This window comes from Labrus mixtus, chromosome 2, assembly GCF_963584025.1.
Source record: "Labrus mixtus chromosome 2, fLabMix1.1, whole genome shotgun sequence".
Classification (NCBI taxonomy): Eukaryota; Metazoa; Chordata; class Actinopteri; order Labriformes; family Labridae; genus Labrus; species Labrus mixtus.
The window spans coordinates 34,351,888-34,374,034 of NC_083613.1; the positions used below are offsets into that span (position 1 = coordinate 34,351,888).

General features: G+C 44.4%; 1 protein-coding gene across 2 annotated transcripts in view; it reads left to right on the forward strand.

The window, feature by feature from the left end:
• LOC132953916 (dynein regulatory complex subunit 4-like) overlaps window positions 1-16,439 on the forward strand; it is a 17,428-nt gene extending 989 nt beyond the window's left edge. For both annotated transcript variants that reach the window (XM_061026298.1, XM_061026289.1), the window contains 7 exons: window positions 11,883-12,080; window positions 12,867-13,073; window positions 13,152-13,206; window positions 13,310-13,512; window positions 15,087-15,254; window positions 16,075-16,161; window positions 16,244-16,439. In XM_061026298.1, the coding sequence (XP_060882281.1) occupies window positions 11,883-12,080; window positions 12,867-13,073; window positions 13,152-13,206; window positions 13,310-13,512; window positions 15,087-15,254; window positions 16,075-16,161; window positions 16,244-16,438 (1,113 nt within the window). In that variant the 3' untranslated portion in view covers window position 16,439. The remainder of the gene's footprint in view (window positions 1-11,882; window positions 12,081-12,866; window positions 13,074-13,151; window positions 13,207-13,309; window positions 13,513-15,086; window positions 15,255-16,074; window positions 16,162-16,243) is intronic.
• Window positions 16,440-22,147: the final 5,708 nt, after the last annotated feature.

The following is a 22,147-nucleotide window of genomic DNA, read 5'->3' on the forward strand; positions in this document are numbered from 1 at the left end:
ATACACACTGACACACACACTGATACACACTGACACACACACTGATACACACACTGACACACACTGATACACACACTGACACACACTGATACACACACTGATACACACACTGATACACACACTGACACACACTGCTACACACACTGACACACACACTGATACACACACTGACACACACTGCTACACACACTGATACACACACTGATACACACTGATACACACACTGACACACACTGATACACACACTGATACACACTGATACACACACTGATACACACTGATACACACACTGACACACACTGATACACACACTGATACACACTGATACACACTGATACACACACTGATACACACTGATACACACACTGATACACACTGATACACACACTGATACACACTGACACACACACTGATACACACTGATACACACACTGATACACACTGATACACACTGATACACACACTGACACACACTGATACACACACTGATACACACTGATACACACACTGATACACACACTGATACACACACTGACACACACTGATACACACACTGATACACACTGATACACACACTGATACACACACTGATACACACACTGATACACACACTGATACACACACTGATACACACACTGATACACACTGATACACACACTGATACACACACTGATACACACACTGATACACACTGATACACACACTGATACACACACTGATACACACTGATACACACACTGATACACACACTGACACACACTGATACACACTGATACACACACTGATACACACTGATACACACTGATACACACACTGATACACACACTGATACACACTGATACACACTGATACACACACTGACACACACTGACACACACTGCTACACACACTGATACACACACTGATACACACACTGATACACACTGATACACACACTGATACACACACTGATACACACACTGACACACACTGCTACACACACTGATACACACACTGATACACACTGATACACACACTGACACACACTGATACACACACTGATACACACTGATACACACACTGATACACACTGATACACACACTGACACACACTGATACACACACTGATACACACACTGACACACACTGATACACACACTGATACACACACTGATACACACACTGATACACACTGATACACACACTGATACACACACTGATACACACACTGACACACACTGCTACACACACTGATACACACACTGATACACACTGATACACACACTGACACACACTGATACACACACTGATACACACTGATACACACACTGATACACACTGATACACACACTGACACACACTGATACACACACTGATACACACTGATACACACACTGATACACACTGACACACACTGATACACACTGACACACACACTGATACACACACTGATACACACACTGATACACACACTGATACACACTGACACACACTGATACACACACTGATACACACTGACACACACTGATACACACTGACACACACACTGATACACACACTGATACACACACTGATACACACTGACACACACTGATACACACACTGATACACACTGACACACACACTGATACACACTGATACACACACTGATACACACTGATACACACACTGACACACACTGATACACACACTGATACACACACTGATACACACACTGATACACACTGATACACACACTGACACACACTGATACACACACTGATACACACACTGATACACACTGATACACACACTGATACACACACTGATACACACACTGATACACACACTGATACACACACTGATACACACTGATACACACACTGATACACACACTGATACACACACTGATACACACTGATACACACACTGATACACACACTGATACACACACTGATACACACTGATACACACACTGATACACACACTGACACACACTGATACACACTGATACACACACTGATACACACTGATACACACTGATACACACACTGATACACACACTGATACACACTGATACACACTGATACACACACTGATACACACTGATACACACACTGATACACACACTGATACACACTGACACACACACTGATACACACACTGATACACACTGATACACACACTGATACACACTGACACACACTGATACACACTGATACACACACTGATACACACACTGATACACACACTGATACACACTGATACACACTGATACACACACTGATACACACACTGATACACACTGACACACACTGATACACACACTGACACACACTGATACACACTAACACACACTGATACACACTGATACACACTGATACACACACTGATACACACTGATACACACTGATACACACACTGACACACACACTGATACACACTGACACACACTGATACACACTGATACACACACTGATACACACTGATACACACTGATACACACTGATACACACTGACACACACTGATACACACTAACACACACTGATACACACTGATACACACTGATACACACACTGATACACACACTGATACACACTGACACACACTGACACACACTGATACACACTGACACACACTGATACACACACTGATACACACTGATACACACACTGATACACACACTGATACACACTGATACACACACTGATACACACTGATACACACACTGATACACACTGATACACACACTGACACACACTGATACACACACTGATACACACTGACACACACTGACACACACTGATACACACACTGACACACACTGATACACACACTGATATACACACTGATACACACACTGATACACACACTGACACACACTGATACACACACTGATACACACACTGACACACACTGATACACACTGATACACACTGATATACACTGATACACACTGATACACACACTGATACACACACTGACACACACTGATACACACTGATACACACACTGATACACACACTGACACACACTGATACACACTGACACACACTGATACACACTGATACACACTGATACACACACTGATACACACACTGATACACACACTGACACACACTGATACACACTGATACACACTGATACACACACTGATACACACACTGATACACACTGATACACACACTGATACACACACTGACACACACTGATACACACACTGATACACACTGATACACACTGACACACACACTGACACACACTGACACACACTGATACACACTGATACACACTGATACACACACTGATACACACACTGACACACACTGATACACACTGATACACACACTGATACACACACTGATACACACACTGACACACACTGATACACACACTGACACACACTGATACACACTGATACACACTGATACACACACTGATACACACACTGATACACACACTGACACACACTGATATACACACTGACACACACTGATACACACACTGACACACACTGACACACACACTGATACACACACTGACACACACACTGATACACACTAACACACACTGACACACACTGACACACACTAACACACACTGACACACACACTGATATACACACTGACACACACTGCTACACACACTGATATACACACTGACACACACACTGATACACACACTGACACACACTGACACACACTGACACACACACTGACACACACTGACACACACTGCTACACACACTGATACACACACTGATACACACACTGACACACACACTGACACACACTGACACACACACTGACACACACTGACACACACACTGACACACACTGATACACACTGACACACACTGACACACACACTAACACACACTGACACACACTGACACACACTAACACACACTGATACACACACACTGATATACACACTGACACACACTGACACACTGATATACACACTGACACACACTGACACACACTGACACACACACTGATATACACACTGACACACACTGCTACACACACTGACACACACACTAACACACACTGACACACACACTGATACACACACTGACACACACACTGATATACACACTGACACACACTGACACACACTGACACACACTGACACACACTGACACACACACTGATACACACTGACACACACTGACACACACTGACACACACTGATACACACTGATACACACTGATACACACTGATACACACACTGACACACACTGACACACACACTGATATACACTGACACACACTAACACACACTGATACACACTGATACACACTGATACACACTGACACACACTGATACACACTAACACACACTGATACACACTGACACACACACTGATACACACTGATACACACTGATACACACACTGATACACACACTGACACACACTGATATACACACTGATACACACACTGATACACACACTGATACACACACTGATACACACTGATACACACACTGATACACACACTGATACACACTAACACACACTGATACACACTGACACACACTGATACACACACTGATACACACACTGATACACACTGATACACACACTGATACACACACTGATACACACACTGATACACACTGATACACACACTGATACACACTGATACACACTGATACACACACTGATACACACTGATACACACACTGATACACACTGATACACACACTGATACACACACTGATACACACACTGATACACACTGATACACACACTGATACACACACTGATACACACACTGATACACACTGATACACACTGATACACACACTGATACACACACTGACACACACACTGATACACACTGATACACACACTGATACACACACTGATACACACACTGATACACACACTGATACACACACTGATACACACTGCTACACACACTGATACACACACTGATACACACACTGATACACACACTGATACACACACTGATACACACACTGATACACACACTGATACACACTGATACACACACTGATACACACTGATACACACTGATACACACTGATACACACTGATACACACTAACACACACTGATACACACTGACACACACTGACACACACTAACACACACTGATACACACTGACACACACTGATACACACTAACACACACACTGATACACACACTGATACACACTGATACACACTGACACACACTGATACACACTGATACACACACTGATACACACTGATACACACTGACACACACACTGATATACACACTGACACACACTGACACACACACTGATATACACACACTGACACACACTGACACACACTGACACACACACTGATACACACACTGACACACACTGACACACACTGATACACACACTGATACACACACTAACACACACTGACACACACTGACACACACTGACACACACTGACACACACACTGATATACACACTGACACACACTGACACACACTAACACACACTGACACACACTAACACACACTGACACACACACTGATATACACACTGACACACACTGACACACACTAACACACACTGACACACACTAACACACACTGACACACACTGACACACACTGACACACACTGACACACACTAACACACACTGACACACACTAACACACACTGACACACACTGACACACACTGACACACACTGACACACACTAACACACACTGACACACACACTGACACACACACTGATACACACACTGACACACACTGATACACACTGACACACACTGACACACACACTGATATACACACTGACACACACTGCTACACACACTGACACACACTGACACACACACTGATACACACACTGACACACACACTGACACACACTGATATACACACTGACACACACTGACACACACACTGATATACACACTGATATACACACTGATATACACACACTGATATACACACTGACACACACACTGACACACACTGATACACACACTGACACACACTGATATACACACTGACACACACTGATACACACACTGATACACACACTGACACACACACTGATACACACTAACACACACTGACACACACTGACACACACTAACACACACTGACACACACACTGATATACACACTGACACACACTGCTACACACACTGATATACACACTGACACACACACTGATACACACACTGACACACACTGACACACACTGACACACACACTGACACACACTGACACACACACTGACACACACTGATACACACTGACACACACTGACACACACTAACACACACTGATACACACACACTGATACACACACTGACACACACACTGACACACACACTGACACACACTGATACACACTGACACACACACTGACACACACTGACACACACACTGACACACACACTGACACACACTGATACACACACTGACACACACACTGATATACACACTGACACACACTGACACACACACTGATATACACACTGACACACACTGACACACACACTGACACACACTGATACACACACTGACACACACACTGATACACACACTGACACACACTGATACACACTGATACACACTGATATACACACTGACACACACACTGCTACACACACTGACACACACTGACACACACTGACACACACACTGATACACACTGACACACACACACTGATATACACACTGACACACACTGATACACACACACTGACACACACACATTGATACACACACTGACACACACTGACACACACACACTGATATACACACTGACACACACTGATACACACACACTGACACACACACTGATACACACACTGACACACACTGACACACACACTGACACACACTGACACACACACTGATACACACACTGACACACACTGACACCCACTGCTACACACACTGACACACACTGATACACACTGATACACACTGACACACACTGACACACACTGATACACACTGATACACACTGACACACACTGCTACACACACTGACACACACACTGACACACACACTGACACACACACTGACACACTCTGACACACACTGACACACACTGCTACACACACTGACACACACACTGACACACACTGATACACACTGATACACACTGACACACACTGCTACACACACTGACACACACACTGACACACACACTGACACACACACTGACACACTCTGACACACACTGACACACACTGCTACACACACTGACACACACTGATACACACTGATACACACTGATACACACTGACACACACTGCTACACACACTGACACACACACTGACACACACACTGACACACACACTGACACACTCTGACACACACTGACACACACTGCTACACACACTGACACACACACTGACACACACTGATACACACTGACACACACACTGACACACACACGGACACACACTGACACACACACTGACACACACTGATACACACTGATACACACTGATACACACTGATACACACTGACACACACACTGCTACACACACTGACACACACTGACACACACACTGACACACACTGATATACACACTGATACACACTGATACACACACTGCTACACACTGATACACACACTGACACACACACTGACACACACTGATATACACACTGATACACACTGACACACACACTGACACACACTGATATACACACTGATACACACTGATATACACTGATACACACTGATACACACTGACACACACACTGCTACACACACTGACACACACTGATACACACTGATACACACTGATACACACTGACACACACACTGCTACACACACTGACACACACTGACACACACTGATACACACTGATACACACTGATACACACACTGCTACACACTGATACACACACTGACACACACACTGATACACACACTGACACACACACTGACACACACACTGATACACACTGATACACACTGATACACACTGACACACACACTGCTACACACACTGATACACACTGACACACACTGATATACACACTGATACACACTGATACACACACTGCTACACACTGATACACACACTGATACACACTGATACACACTGATATACACTGATACACACTGATACACACTGACACACACACTGCTACACACACTGACACACACTGATACACACTGATACACACTGATACACACTGACACACACACTGCTACACACACTGACACACACTGACACACACTGATACACACTGATACACACTGATACACACACTGCTACACACTGATACACACACTGACACACACACTGATACACACACTGACACACACTGATACACACACTGCTACACACACTGACACACACACTGATACACACACTGCTACACACACTGACACACACACTGATACACACTGATACACACTGATACACACTGATACACACACTGCTACACACACTGCTACACACACTGACACACACTGCTACACACACTGATACACACTGATACACACTGATACACACACTGATACACACACTGACACACACACTGACACACACACTGATACACACTGACACACACTGATACACACACTGCTACACACACTGACACACACACTGACACACACTGATACACACTGACACACACACTGACACACACACTGACACACACTGACACACACTGATACACACTGATACACACTGATACACACTGATACACACTGATACACACTGACACACACACTGCTACACACTGACACACACTGACACACACTGATATACACACTGATACACACTGATACACACTGCTACACACACTGACACACACTGATACACACTGATACACACTGATACACACTGACACACACACTGCTACACACACTGACACACACTGACACACACTGATACACACTGATACACACTGACACACACACTGCTACACACACTGACACACACTGACACACACTGATACACACTGATACACACTGATACACACTGATACACACACTGCTACACACACTGATACACACACTGACACACACACTGATACACACTGACACACACACTGATACACACTGATACACACTGACACACACACTGATACACACTGATACACACTGATACACACTGACACACACACTGATACACACTGATACACACTGATACACACTGATACACACACTGATACACACTGATACACACTGATACACACACTGCTACACACACTGACACACACACTGATACACACTGACACACACTGATACACACTGATACACACTGATACACACACTGCTACACACACTGACACACACACTGATACACACTGATACACACTGATACACACTGATACACACACTGCTACACACACTGCTACACACACTGACACACACTGCTACACACACTGATACACACTGATACACACTGATACACACACTGATACACACACTGACACACACACTGACACACACACTGATACACACTGACACACACTGCTACACACACTGATACACACTGACACACACTGATACACACACTGCTACACACACTGACACACACACTGACACACACTGATACACACTGACACACACACTGACACACACACTGACACACACTGACACACACTGATACACACTGATACACACTGATACACACTGATACACACTGATACACACTGACACACACACTGCTACACACTGACACACACACTGACACACACTGATATACACACTGATACACACTGATACACACTGCTACACACTGATACACACTGACACACACACTGCTACACACACTGACACACACTGACACACACTGATACACACTGATACACACTGACACACACACTGCTACACACACTGACACACACTGACACACACTGATACACACTGATACACACACTGCTACACACACTGATACACACACTGACACACACACTGATACACACTGATACACACTGATACACACTGATACACACTGATACACACTGATACACACTGATACACACACTGCTACACACACTGACACACACACTGATACACACTGACACACACTGATACACACTGATACACACTGATACACACACTGCTACACACACTGACACACACACTGATACACACTGCTACACACACTGATACACACTGATACACACTGATACACACACTGATACACACACTGATACACACTGACACACACACTGATACACACACTGATACACACTGACACACACACTGATACACACTGACACACACACTGATACACACACTGATACACACTGACACACACTGACACACACTGATACACACACTGACACACACTGCTACACACACTGATACACACTGATACACACTGATACACACTGATACACACACTGATACACACACTGACACACACACTGACACACACACTGATACACACTGACACACACTGACACACACTGATACACACTGCTACACACACTGATACACACTGATACACACTGATACACACTGACACACACACTGATACACACACTGACACACACACTGACACACACACTGATACACACTGACACACACTGACACACACTGATACACACTGATACACACTGCTACACACACTGATACACACTGACACACACTGATACACACTGCTACACACACTGATACACACTGACACACACTGACACACACTGATACACACACTGATACACACTGACACACACACTGATACACACTGACACACACACTGATACACACACTGACACACACTGATACACACACTGACACACACTGCTACACACACTGATACACACACTGATACACACTGACACACACACTGATACACACACTGACACACACACTGACACACACACTGACACACACTGATACACACACTGATACACACACTGATACACACTGATACACACTGATACACACTGACACACACTGATACACACTGATACACACTGACACACACTGATACACACTGATACACACTGACACACACTGACACACACTGATACACACTGATACACACTGCTACACACACTGATACACACTGACACACACTGACACACACTGATACACACTGATACACACTGCTACACACACTGATACACACTGACACACACACTGATACACACACTGACACACACACTGATACACACTGACACACACTGCTACACACACTGATACACACACTGACACACACTGATACACACACTGATACACACACTGACACACACTGATACACACACTGATACACACTGACACACACACTGATATACACACTGACACACACACTGATACACACTGATACACACTGATACACACTGATACACACTGATACACACTGACACACACACTGATACACACTGATACACACTGATACACACTGACACACACACTGATATACACACTGACACACACACTGATACACACTGATACACACTGACACACACACTGATATACACACTGACACACACACTGATACACACACTGATACACACTGATACACACACTGATACACACTGACACACACACTGATACACACACTGATACACACACTGACACACACACTGACACACACACTGATACACACTGACACACACTGCTACACACACTGATACACACTGACACACACTGACACACACACTGATACACACACTGATACACACTGCTACACACACTGATACACACTGACACACACTGCTACACACACTGATACACACTGACACACACTGATTTGCGGAGCCTTTGAGGATCCTGAATGTTCATGTGCATGTGTGTTAGTCGAAGGTTCATGTCGGGATGATTCCCATTTATCGAATCCCTGCAGATCTAAACCGCCTATTTGATTTTATTCACTGCAGCTTTAGTATTTATTGTTCAGCAATATTGTGAAAATACTCCAAAATTTCTGATTGGTCTTCTCCATATTCAAGCGTTTTTGTTTTTCCTCCGTCAGCTGGAGGAGCACATCGTCCGCCTGCGGGAGGAGCTGGACAGAGAGCGGGAGGAGAGGAGCTACTTCCAGCTGGAGAGGGACAAGATCCAGGCCTTCTGGGAAATCAGCAAGAGGAGCCTGGAGGAGACCAAAGCCGAGCTGAAGATCGGACAGAGGGAGAGAGAGGAGGCGGAGGAGCGCCACCGGGTGGAGATCACTGTGAGCTGCACAAACACACCTGTAGTAGAAACCATTTGATAAAGTGGCAGAGAGTCAGAGGCAGAGTTTTTTAAATTTTATTTTAGAGTATAAACAGCTAAGCAGTAGATTTGTTCAGCCTGCAGCCGATAAACAGGATGTAATGTCTGAAACAAACTCAAAGACGAGTCCAAAGTAATATCCACCTTATGACATCACACATTGACCTTATGACATCACACTTTGAGCTGTTTGACCTCACTTTGGGATCTCTAACCACTTCAGCCCTCATTTTTTTAACAGCCTCTACTTTTTGATGCTATCGATCATCAAAATAACGCAGATTGTGTCTTTTAAGACACACGGTTGGGCGCCGATAGCTTATCCGTTATGTCATGCGCCCCATGTATGGAGGCAATCATATTCAACGCAGCGGCTGTTAGTTCAAATGCAACCCTCGGCATGATGGATGCATGCCCCTCCCCCCACTCTCCCCAAAACCGCTCTGGAGACTCAACAGCTGTCTTATCAAATAAAGTCTAAAAGGCCCAAAACACAGCTTTAAAAAAAACGTGGTATGAAAAAGATCATCATGGATCATTTTAACCAGCGTATCCTCTTTTTACAGCTGCTTACTTTAAAACCAGTGATGTATTGTAAATTAAATTAATTTACATTAAATTAAACATGAAATTGATTAAAATCAGTGATGTAAAGCTTTATAAAATCTTTAACACGTCTTAAGAACATTTAAAAAAAGGTGTGTTGAACATCTGAACTCTGCGTGTGACCGCTGCCCCCCTTCAGGTGTACAAGCAGAAGCTGAAGCACGTCCTGTCCGAACAGCACAGCACTGTGTCGGGCCTGAAGATGGACGTCGGCACGGCCTCCTCGCTGATCCAGAACCAGAACGCAGTGACGGAGCTGGGGCTGCGGGGAGAGGTGCACAGCCTGCAGGCCAGCTACAGGAAGAAAATGTTCCACGACGAAAACTGCATCAAGGAGCTCAAACTGGTGAGGCGGCGTTCGTTTTCACACTTTGGTTTTTTGTGTTGTGTTTTATTTATTTAATTTCTCTTCGTGTCCCAACAGAAGCAGCAGGTGGAGCTGATGGAGCTGACCAACGACAACGACAGGAGAATCAGAGGTGAACTATAACACACAGTCTGAGCTCCAAACAAAGCCCCGCCCCCTCTCTCTCTCTCTCTCTCTCGCTCTTTACACGTTCCCCTGTGCTGTTCCCTACACAGACATGGCGGTGAAATTTAAGAATAAAATGCAGTCGGCGCTGGAAGAACACAACAGAAAGAAGAGCGCTGAGATCCTGGAGGTGGAGGAGCGATGGAAAAGCCACATCGTGACCCTGGTGGAGGATCACAACCGAGCTCTGTTACACGCCGAGAATTTATTCTCCGAGGCTCACAATAAAGAGTTACAGCAGCTGAAACACAAGGTGACGCAGGCGCAGCACACCGCATGAGATTCAGGGTGCGTCTCATGTCTCTTTTTTATCGTTTCCTCGCTCCAACCCGAAGTCGTTGAGTGTCGCCATGGTGAAGTCTCTTATTTCGGCAGCAAGTATCGAGGAAACATGAGACATGCCCTCCCGGAAGACTTTTTACTGACAGACACGCCCCCTTATCAAATATCACTCATTGATTGGACGTTGCAGTAGTGTTGTAGTCAAGACCACAGTAACCGAGACAAAGACATACCCGAGACCAGAGAGCTCTGAGACTGAGACAAGACCAAGACTTTTAGGGGTCGAGACCAAGGCTCTTAGGGATCGAGACCGAGTCGAGACCAAGACTGTTAGGGATCAAGACCAAGACTGTTAGGGATCGAGACCGAGTCAAGACCAAGACTTTTAGGGATCGTGACCGAGTCGAGACCAAGACTGTTGGGGATCAAGACCGAGTCGAGACCAAGACTTTTAGGGATCGAGACCGTGTCGAGACCAAGACTTTTAGGGATCGAGACCGAGTCGAGACCAAGACTATTAGGGATCCAGACCGAGTCCAGGCCAAGACTTTTAGGGACCAGACTGTGTCGAGACCAAGACTTTTATGGATCGAGACCGAGTCGAGACCAAGACTTTTAGGGATCGAGACCGAGTCGAGACCAAGACTGTTGGGGATCAAGACCTTGTCAGGACCAAGACTTTTAGGGATTGAGACTGAGTCAAGACCAAGACTTTTAAGGTTCGAGACCGAGTCAAGACCAAGACTGTTAGGGATGAAGACCGAGTCAAGACCAAGACTTTTAAGGTTCGAGACCGAGTCAAGACCAAGACTGTTAGGGATGAAGACCGAGTCAAGACCAAGACTTTTAGGGCTCCAGACTGAGTCAAGACCAAGACCATAAATATCACTGAAACATCATCATCTAGTTTTTAGGGGGCGTGTCCCTCATTTAGACCGTAACACCGGGAAGGTTGCGGCCGTAACCGAGGGATACAAATCAAACAAATGAATTGAAGTTATTTGTTCTATTAAAAAGAGGCGTTTTCCTTCAAATCTCAGTAATGACGTCGAAAAACAGCCGATCAGTGGTGGTCTTGATTTAAAATCCAGAGTCCGCCCAGACTGAGACCGAGACAAGACCGTCCAAAAATGCTTTTGATTCTGAAACGAGACAGAGACCTTCATTATTAGATGTAAGCCTAGACTTTGGAATGACCATGAGGCCCCCCGCCTGCGCCTGATGATCTGAGGCTGCCCGCTGTCTTAGAAGGGTTCTGTAACATGGCTTGGAGCCGGAGTGATGCGTCAGTCTATTGTAAAAGTAATGTGAAGCTGTGTGTGTGTGTGTGTGTGTGTGTGTGTGTGTGTGTGTGTGTGTGTGTGTGTGTGTGTGTGTGTGTGTGTGTGTGTGTGTGTGTGTGTGTGTGTGTGTGTGTGTGTGTGTGTGTGTGTGTGTGTGTGTGTGTGTGTGTGTGTGTGTGTGTGTGTGTGTGTGTGTGTGTGTGTGTGTGTGTGTGTGTGTGTGTGTGTGTGTGTTTGTGTGTGTGTGTGTGTGGTCCTGCAGGAAGAACTGGTGGAGGTGAAGAAGAAGCTGGTGAGAGAGGAGAGGAAGCTAGCAGCAGCTGGGCAGGAGAACAAACGTCTGCAGAAGTGTCTGCAGGAGGCCGAACAGAAGCTTCCCCAGCTCCAGAAACAGCTGGAAGAACACAACAAGGACAGGACCGAGATGTTGGTATGTTCACGGCACACTGTGCAATTATTCTTTTAGTAGAAATTAATCTGATATCTGTTCAAGTTCAAAGTAGTCTCCGGCTTCCTATGCGGTCTATAGGCTACTTAGAGTACTGACTATGTTTGAGTTATTTCTGCACACCTGTGTCCACTGTCACCTGCTGCAGTTATTAACTTAGTTCTACAGTTAAAGGTGACATATCCTCCTCCTCTTCTTCAGTTTAAATAAGTCTCAGAGCTCCTCAAAACATGTGTGTGAAGTTTCTTGTTCTAAATCCACTCTGGTCCTGTATTTGATCATGTCTATAAACCCCTCTATTTCAGCCCTGCTCAGAACAGGCTGTTTCTGTGTCTGTACCTTTAAATATGTAAATGAGCTGTGTCTGACCACGCCCCCTCTCTGGAAGGGCTTGGGTGTACTCAGTCTTTCTCGCTCCATGTCCTATTGTTTATGGTGAGAAGGCAGACTCAGAGGGCAGAACAAACACCTAGCTGTGGGAGTGTCACCCACCTGGGGGAGGGGCTACTGCCCTTTGTGATGTCATGAAGGGAAAACCTCCAAACGGCCTGTTTGAGCACACATTTTCTGAAAAGTGGAGTAGGTAAAAGACGGAGAGGATGGACTTTTCTCATCATTGGGGGTTTGTAGACAGACTAGAGACACATGTTAGAGTTAGAGGAACATGGGGAAGAGGATTTTACAGAATATGTGACCTTTAAATGAGAGCACACAGAATGATTTGTTTAACTTTTTACAACAACTTAAAAAGCTTATACTGGTTTGAAGAAATCCCTCACACTGCTGCTGATGTGTCTGACAGAAAACAAGAGCCCGAGTGAAGGTCATCGAAAAGGATCTGAAGGATCTGAGCGTGGAGCACGAGCTGCTGCTGCAGGCCTTTGAGAAGGTAACCAGCTCACATCTCCAGTTTTCCCTTCGCTCCGCCTGCCAGGTTTCTGTAATGGGAGTGTTTTTGTTTTTTCCGGCAGGTTCAGCAGGAGCGCGACGAGCTGCTGAAGAAACAGACGGCGGCCATCCTGGACGTGCAGCAGCTGTGCGGACTGAAGGAGATGTTGCTGGAGAGGAAGTTGGCAGCGCTGACGGAAACTCTGGAGACGAAGGAGGCGCAGCTCTGTGCTGTACTCTCCGCCTCCAACATCGACCAAACTGTGAAAAAAACTTGAGGTACGGTTTCAAACTTATGTTTCTACCTGTTTCCAAATATGAGGGTACCACAAGGCTCTGTGCTGGGTCCCTCACTATTTACAGTCTACATGAGCCACCAAGCGGTCCGGTTCAGGACACAAAGAGACAGCAGCTGAAACTAACCTGAAATGTTTTTACTGACGCCAGTGTCAGATAAATAAGATATGCTGTGTGTGCTCTTTTTGTGTTTTCTGATTCAACAAACGTCTGATTGTTCTTCTTCTCCTGCTCGTAGAAAAGAGTCTAGAGTCCAAGAGTCTCACCATCAGCGCCTTAAAGGGGGAATTGGCTCGAGACTGTGAGGTCAGTAGACAGATTCTCCTGGATTAATCAGAGACATTCGATCGTTGAATGTGTTGATGACATGAACGACGAGCTGCTGCAGCGCTCCAAAGAGAGTCTGAAGGCTCTGGGAGTCTCTCTGTACAACTTTCCCTTCAGACCCTCGGGTCAGATCCTCGGAGGACTCGGGTTCAGAACTGTTTGTAAACTCTGACCTCCTGCGGGTGTGTGAGGTCACTCACCTGCTCCACCTGCACTACTCGCCCTTTCTACCTCACTCGCTTTTCATGATCCCTCACAGACCAGCGGGAGATCGTCGGACGTCTGCTGCACGTATTTAAAAAGTAAAACGACGTTCTGATCTTCTTCATCGTGTTGCAGTGAACTTGTGTTTTCTTTATCATTCTTCTGCTGACGTCTCTTTTTGTAAACCCTCCCCCCCCCACACTCCTCCTACAACTCCTGCAGGGACCATCACGACCCAAATGTCGGATATTTTTCAACCAGTCCGATTTATTCATGAAAAAGTAAACAGTTTGACCTCCGGCGGTACAAAGAACAGGAACAAAACAAACATGTTCAAAAAGCTCTTCACAGATTTTTGACACTTATTTTTTCAGCGACCCACTTCTGGGTCCTGACCCGCCAGTTGAGAACCACTGCTGTAACAACAATACTGACCTTTTGACCTCAGACATCATGTGACCACTGTTTCCTGCTTCGATCTTCATCTCTGTCTAAGTGCTAATACGTACATGTAAGGCCGCCAGAAGGCTAAATATAGGGAATAAACGTGTTTGTTTAGCATCATTTTCTAACTGTTAAAATCCTCTTCTCCATGTTCCTCTAACTCTAACATGTGTCTCTAGTCTGTCTACAAACCCCCCAATGATGAGAAAAGTCCATCCTCTCCGTCTTCTGCCTGCTCCACTTTTCAGAAAGTGTGTGCTCAAACAGGCCGTTTGGAGATTTTCCCTTCATGACATCACAAAGGGCAGTAGCCCCTCCCCTTGTGGGACCTCTTAAAGTAGCGATCATTTCCAGACCTTTCAGTTCCACAGCTTTAATTCAACACAGGGGGAGATACTCGTGTCTTTAGCTAACATACATGATGTGATGAGTTTGTCGACTTTGCAGCCGAGACGTTGACTGATGACGCTCTGATCCATCGATAACACGCGCTTCACTGATGTCACGTGATGCTTCTGAAAATGCAACGTGCGCCTGTATCCTCCACACAGCATGTTATACAACACTTTGTGTTTCAAAAAACATGTAAATAAAGACCAAATATGAGCATAAAAACAAACGATACAGTGAACGTACTCAGAGGTTCTGTTTATTGACTCATGAAACACAGCAGTAAGAAGAAATGTTGTTCTGAGTCTGAACCCCAAAATAAATAAAAAGCAACAAAACTATCGCTGTTAGGAACTCCAATCTGTTAACCTTATAATCAGATGTTTCGGTTCTTTATTAAATGACACCACCTAAAGGATGAATATGCAACTTTTTGATCCAGCAGATGTCGCCCTTGAGCACCAGCATGAAACCAAAACAACTTGCGCTGCATTGTTGTGTTAGCATGCTAATGCTAGTGCTATTTAGTTAGCTCGTAGCTTCACACTGCATGTAAATTTACCTGAAATGAGCGTGATCTAGAAACACAGTTAAGCAGTGAGTACAGTATGTTATTCTTCTTTTCTCTAGTCCCTCAATTAAACAACTTTTATACACGAGGGGAGGAGCCGGCCGTTTATGTGTAAAATGTCGCACATTCAGCCTTTTAAAGTTCATTTTAACTTCATTTAAAAACAATTAACTGATGTCGAGGTTAACGGATTAATAAATTAAAATGTTATGAACACAAGTGAAGAAAGGTTTGTTAGTCTGCAGATGTTTTTAAAGTTGAACATCGCTCTCTTGTTTCTCTGCTCGCTTCAGTCTAGAAACCTGCTTCAGTTAGCACACGTAGGACTTAGCATGTTGACATTTGTTACATGTCCTGGACATGCATAAAGGGGTGAATAACTTCACTATAGCTAACAGAAGCTCACCACCCGTTAGTTAACTAGTCTCCTCTTTCCTATAACTATGTGAGGGCTCGCTCCCTAACCAGCTGCTAGTCTACTCTTTCCTAGTACCTGGAGCTATGTAAAATTACTCCGCTAACACCCAGTAGAGAAGGGAAGACTTATATAACCACATAGCCCTAGGATTATCTGCATAACATTCATTTCTAGAATAATTAGATTCAAGTATAATCCTTGATTCAGGACTCTAGATTAGCCCCCAGAGAGGGATTAACTGCAACTCTCTTCACTAGGATGTAAGGTGTGTAGTAAAAGTCAGTAGAAGTGTGCCGTGGTGTGACTGCTCATGCTTACCTTCCGAGGTTCACGCGGCGTCCTTAAGAGAGACTCCGGTCTTTGTGGTGTGAATGATTTCAGTCAGAAAAATGGTTTCAAAATGTTTCAGAAAATTTATTGAAAAAACTTCAAATGATATTCAAAATTCAAATACGAAACAGTAAAAGTAAAAATATAAAAAGTGAAATACAAAATCAAAAGTCTAAACCCGAGAGTGCAGACACTTGAGGTTTTAAAAGATCTCGATCTCAGAGACTAAGTCCCAAAACGGGAGTTTAAAAGTCAGAGTGACGTGGAGTCCTTTAGAAAAAGTAAAAAAGACCCTCAATCAGCTTTTCTACAGCGTTTTTATAGCCAAACTGTCTCTTTTTTCAAAGATTCTGTAAAACCTCAACAATGCAGATTTGCAGAAACGTGATATATCCACGAGTTCGTATGTGGTTTTGCTCAAAGTATGGCACACTTATCCTGACCTCACAGGTGCATAGGCACCGCGGATGTGTGCATGATTGACAGGATATGTAAAAGCAAAAAAAAGTAGTTATGACATGAATTAAATGATGATAAAAGAAAAAGAACATATATGGTAAAAACAAGTTCAACAATTGCATAACTCTTTCTGATCTTTCAACACATTACACAGGAAAAAATACTATAAGCATAGAAATATGGTTAAAAAAAATGAGGACATCAGATGTTCTTAACACAAGCATCATAACCAACACGACCTTAAGTTAACAGAAATAAACATGAAACATGTTCATATCGGACCTTAAGGGATTTCTTTACTTTGCAGGCTGCCTCAAAGAGACTTCATAATGAGAGTAAACAAAATAAGGGAAGCGTTAAGGCTGAAGAGAGATGCTCATTTAGCTGACTCTCTTCTTCTTATCATCACAGGTGATGATGTGCAGGGTTAGAGAGGATCAGGATCCGCCCCTCACCTCCAGCTCGGTCAGACCTCTGCTGGGAGCTGATGGCCGATGTCTGAGTTCATGGGAAAGTCGACGTTGTTGTAAACTGTATCAGTTGCATGTTGGGAGTCTGGATTCATGGCGCCCTCCTGTATCTCCTCGTAGACGTAATCCTGCCAGGAAAGAAAAAAAAATGTTGAGCTTTAACACCTGAGTGAATCTTTTGAAACGCTACAGACAGAAGAGCACGCACAGATTTGTTCAGCCAACATGAACTGATATAAGAATCCTGCATCCTTTGCGAGGCCTTGCACGCATTGACACATTTGTCCCTTAAATAGCCTACATAAGATGGCGTCTGCAGGGGGCGCTAAACGGCTTGTTCTGTAAAGTTCCCCGATATGAAACCAAGAATTTCACCAGACGGCTTCCCAGTGCTGGAGAGCAGCCCTCCCCCGGCAGCCCTGCAGCGTTCTGCGCCTCGTGGCTATATTGCCGCCGACGGCCGCTGCCAGCTCAGCAGCCGAGACATAAGGCCTGCCTGTCGGTGAGGACGAGGAGCCGGGGCCGGCTCGAGCTGGGGTGGACTGGTAGTGTCGGTGCTCTCACTGTTTGTCTATGGACACAGACATAGAGTCTGTTTTCTGACAGGTTCCAAGATCAATTCTGGAAGAAATCTCTGAATCAGTTGAGGAAACGTCCTCATGTGTTGAAGTAAATATGTCTGTAAATGTTTTTATTTCTATATTTCTCCTGTTATACTGTATATTTTGGAGAAACTGTATCGATCAAATTTCCCTCTGGGATTAATAAAGTATTTCTGATTCTGAAATAGAGGACCTTAGTGGGAGTGGCCTGTGGTGCTGTGCATTCTGGGATTTGGTGTTTTTCATCCACATGAGCCAAAAAGACACTTTCTGCCTTTTCAAATGCAAATAAAGATTTGAAAGGATACAAACTGTGAGCTGTCTGACTGGAAAGTATTCCTGCATGTTCACCTCCATTCCTGTTCTGGGCTGCTGCTCCAGGTCTTCTTCTTTTTGAAAGTGACAACCCTGCAATAGACAAAACAAGATTTTAATATAAATTATATTTCATCAAGTACATTTTAAGATTTCTCTGCAGACAGGAAGATTTCCCGACATGATAAACATCATGTTTAGTCATGAAGTCTACTTTTAGACATCACAGGATGGAGATGTCGTCAGTGTGGTTTTTCTCATGCTGCACAAGCTGGTGATAAATGTCTTACATTTGTAGATAACCATCGCTGTGAGCACGGAGAGAAGCAGCAGCACAACGCCACGAACGATCGTAGTAATGATGAACACGGAGCCACCTGCAAGAAAATAAAGAGTGATATTTAAAACAGTCGACAGAGGATTGTATAAACGGTTAAGAAGGTTTAAAACATCCTCACACCTCCTGCAGAGATCTCACCTGCTCTCTCAGGATTCTCAGACGGTGCAGGGGTCGACTGTGATGGGACTGAAAGCAATGAGATGTTATGTTGCTACTGAAAGTCAGCGATGTGATTTCATATCAAAGATTGTCTATTGGACAGAATAACTGGAGCAGACGCTGTGAAATAAAGCTCTGTTTTAAAAGCTCTTAAACTTATTACTAAGATTTCTGGACAAAATGTTTGAGACTCTTGAAAAAGTTGTGAAGATGAATCCAATAAAAACTCCACACCCTGCAGGAGGGGGCTGAGAATACGCACATCACACCGTCTTGTCTACGCACAGACAGTGGGTGGGGGGCAGTACTGATTGTTCAACACCTGATGACCTCGTCCTCCTAAAAGATGGTATCTTTTATCTAATGCATGACTAAATCTCAGGTTTTAGAAAACAGTCGAGAAGAAACTACTGAGTGGAATGAATCTTCAGACAGAACCAACAAACAAACACAAGAGAGTCCAACAATCATCAGTTATTGTTGGAGGTTCTGTTCTTTGATGTCATTCATCGTCTCCACAGTCAAAAGTCAGAGCACTCACCTACTGTCACCAACATCCTGTGATAGAACGTGTCACTCGTTGTACCCAAGGCTTTAGTTCCACACCAGTACGTCCCAGAGTCCTCTGCTGTGACTCCTGTCACTGTGATGATGCTCTGTG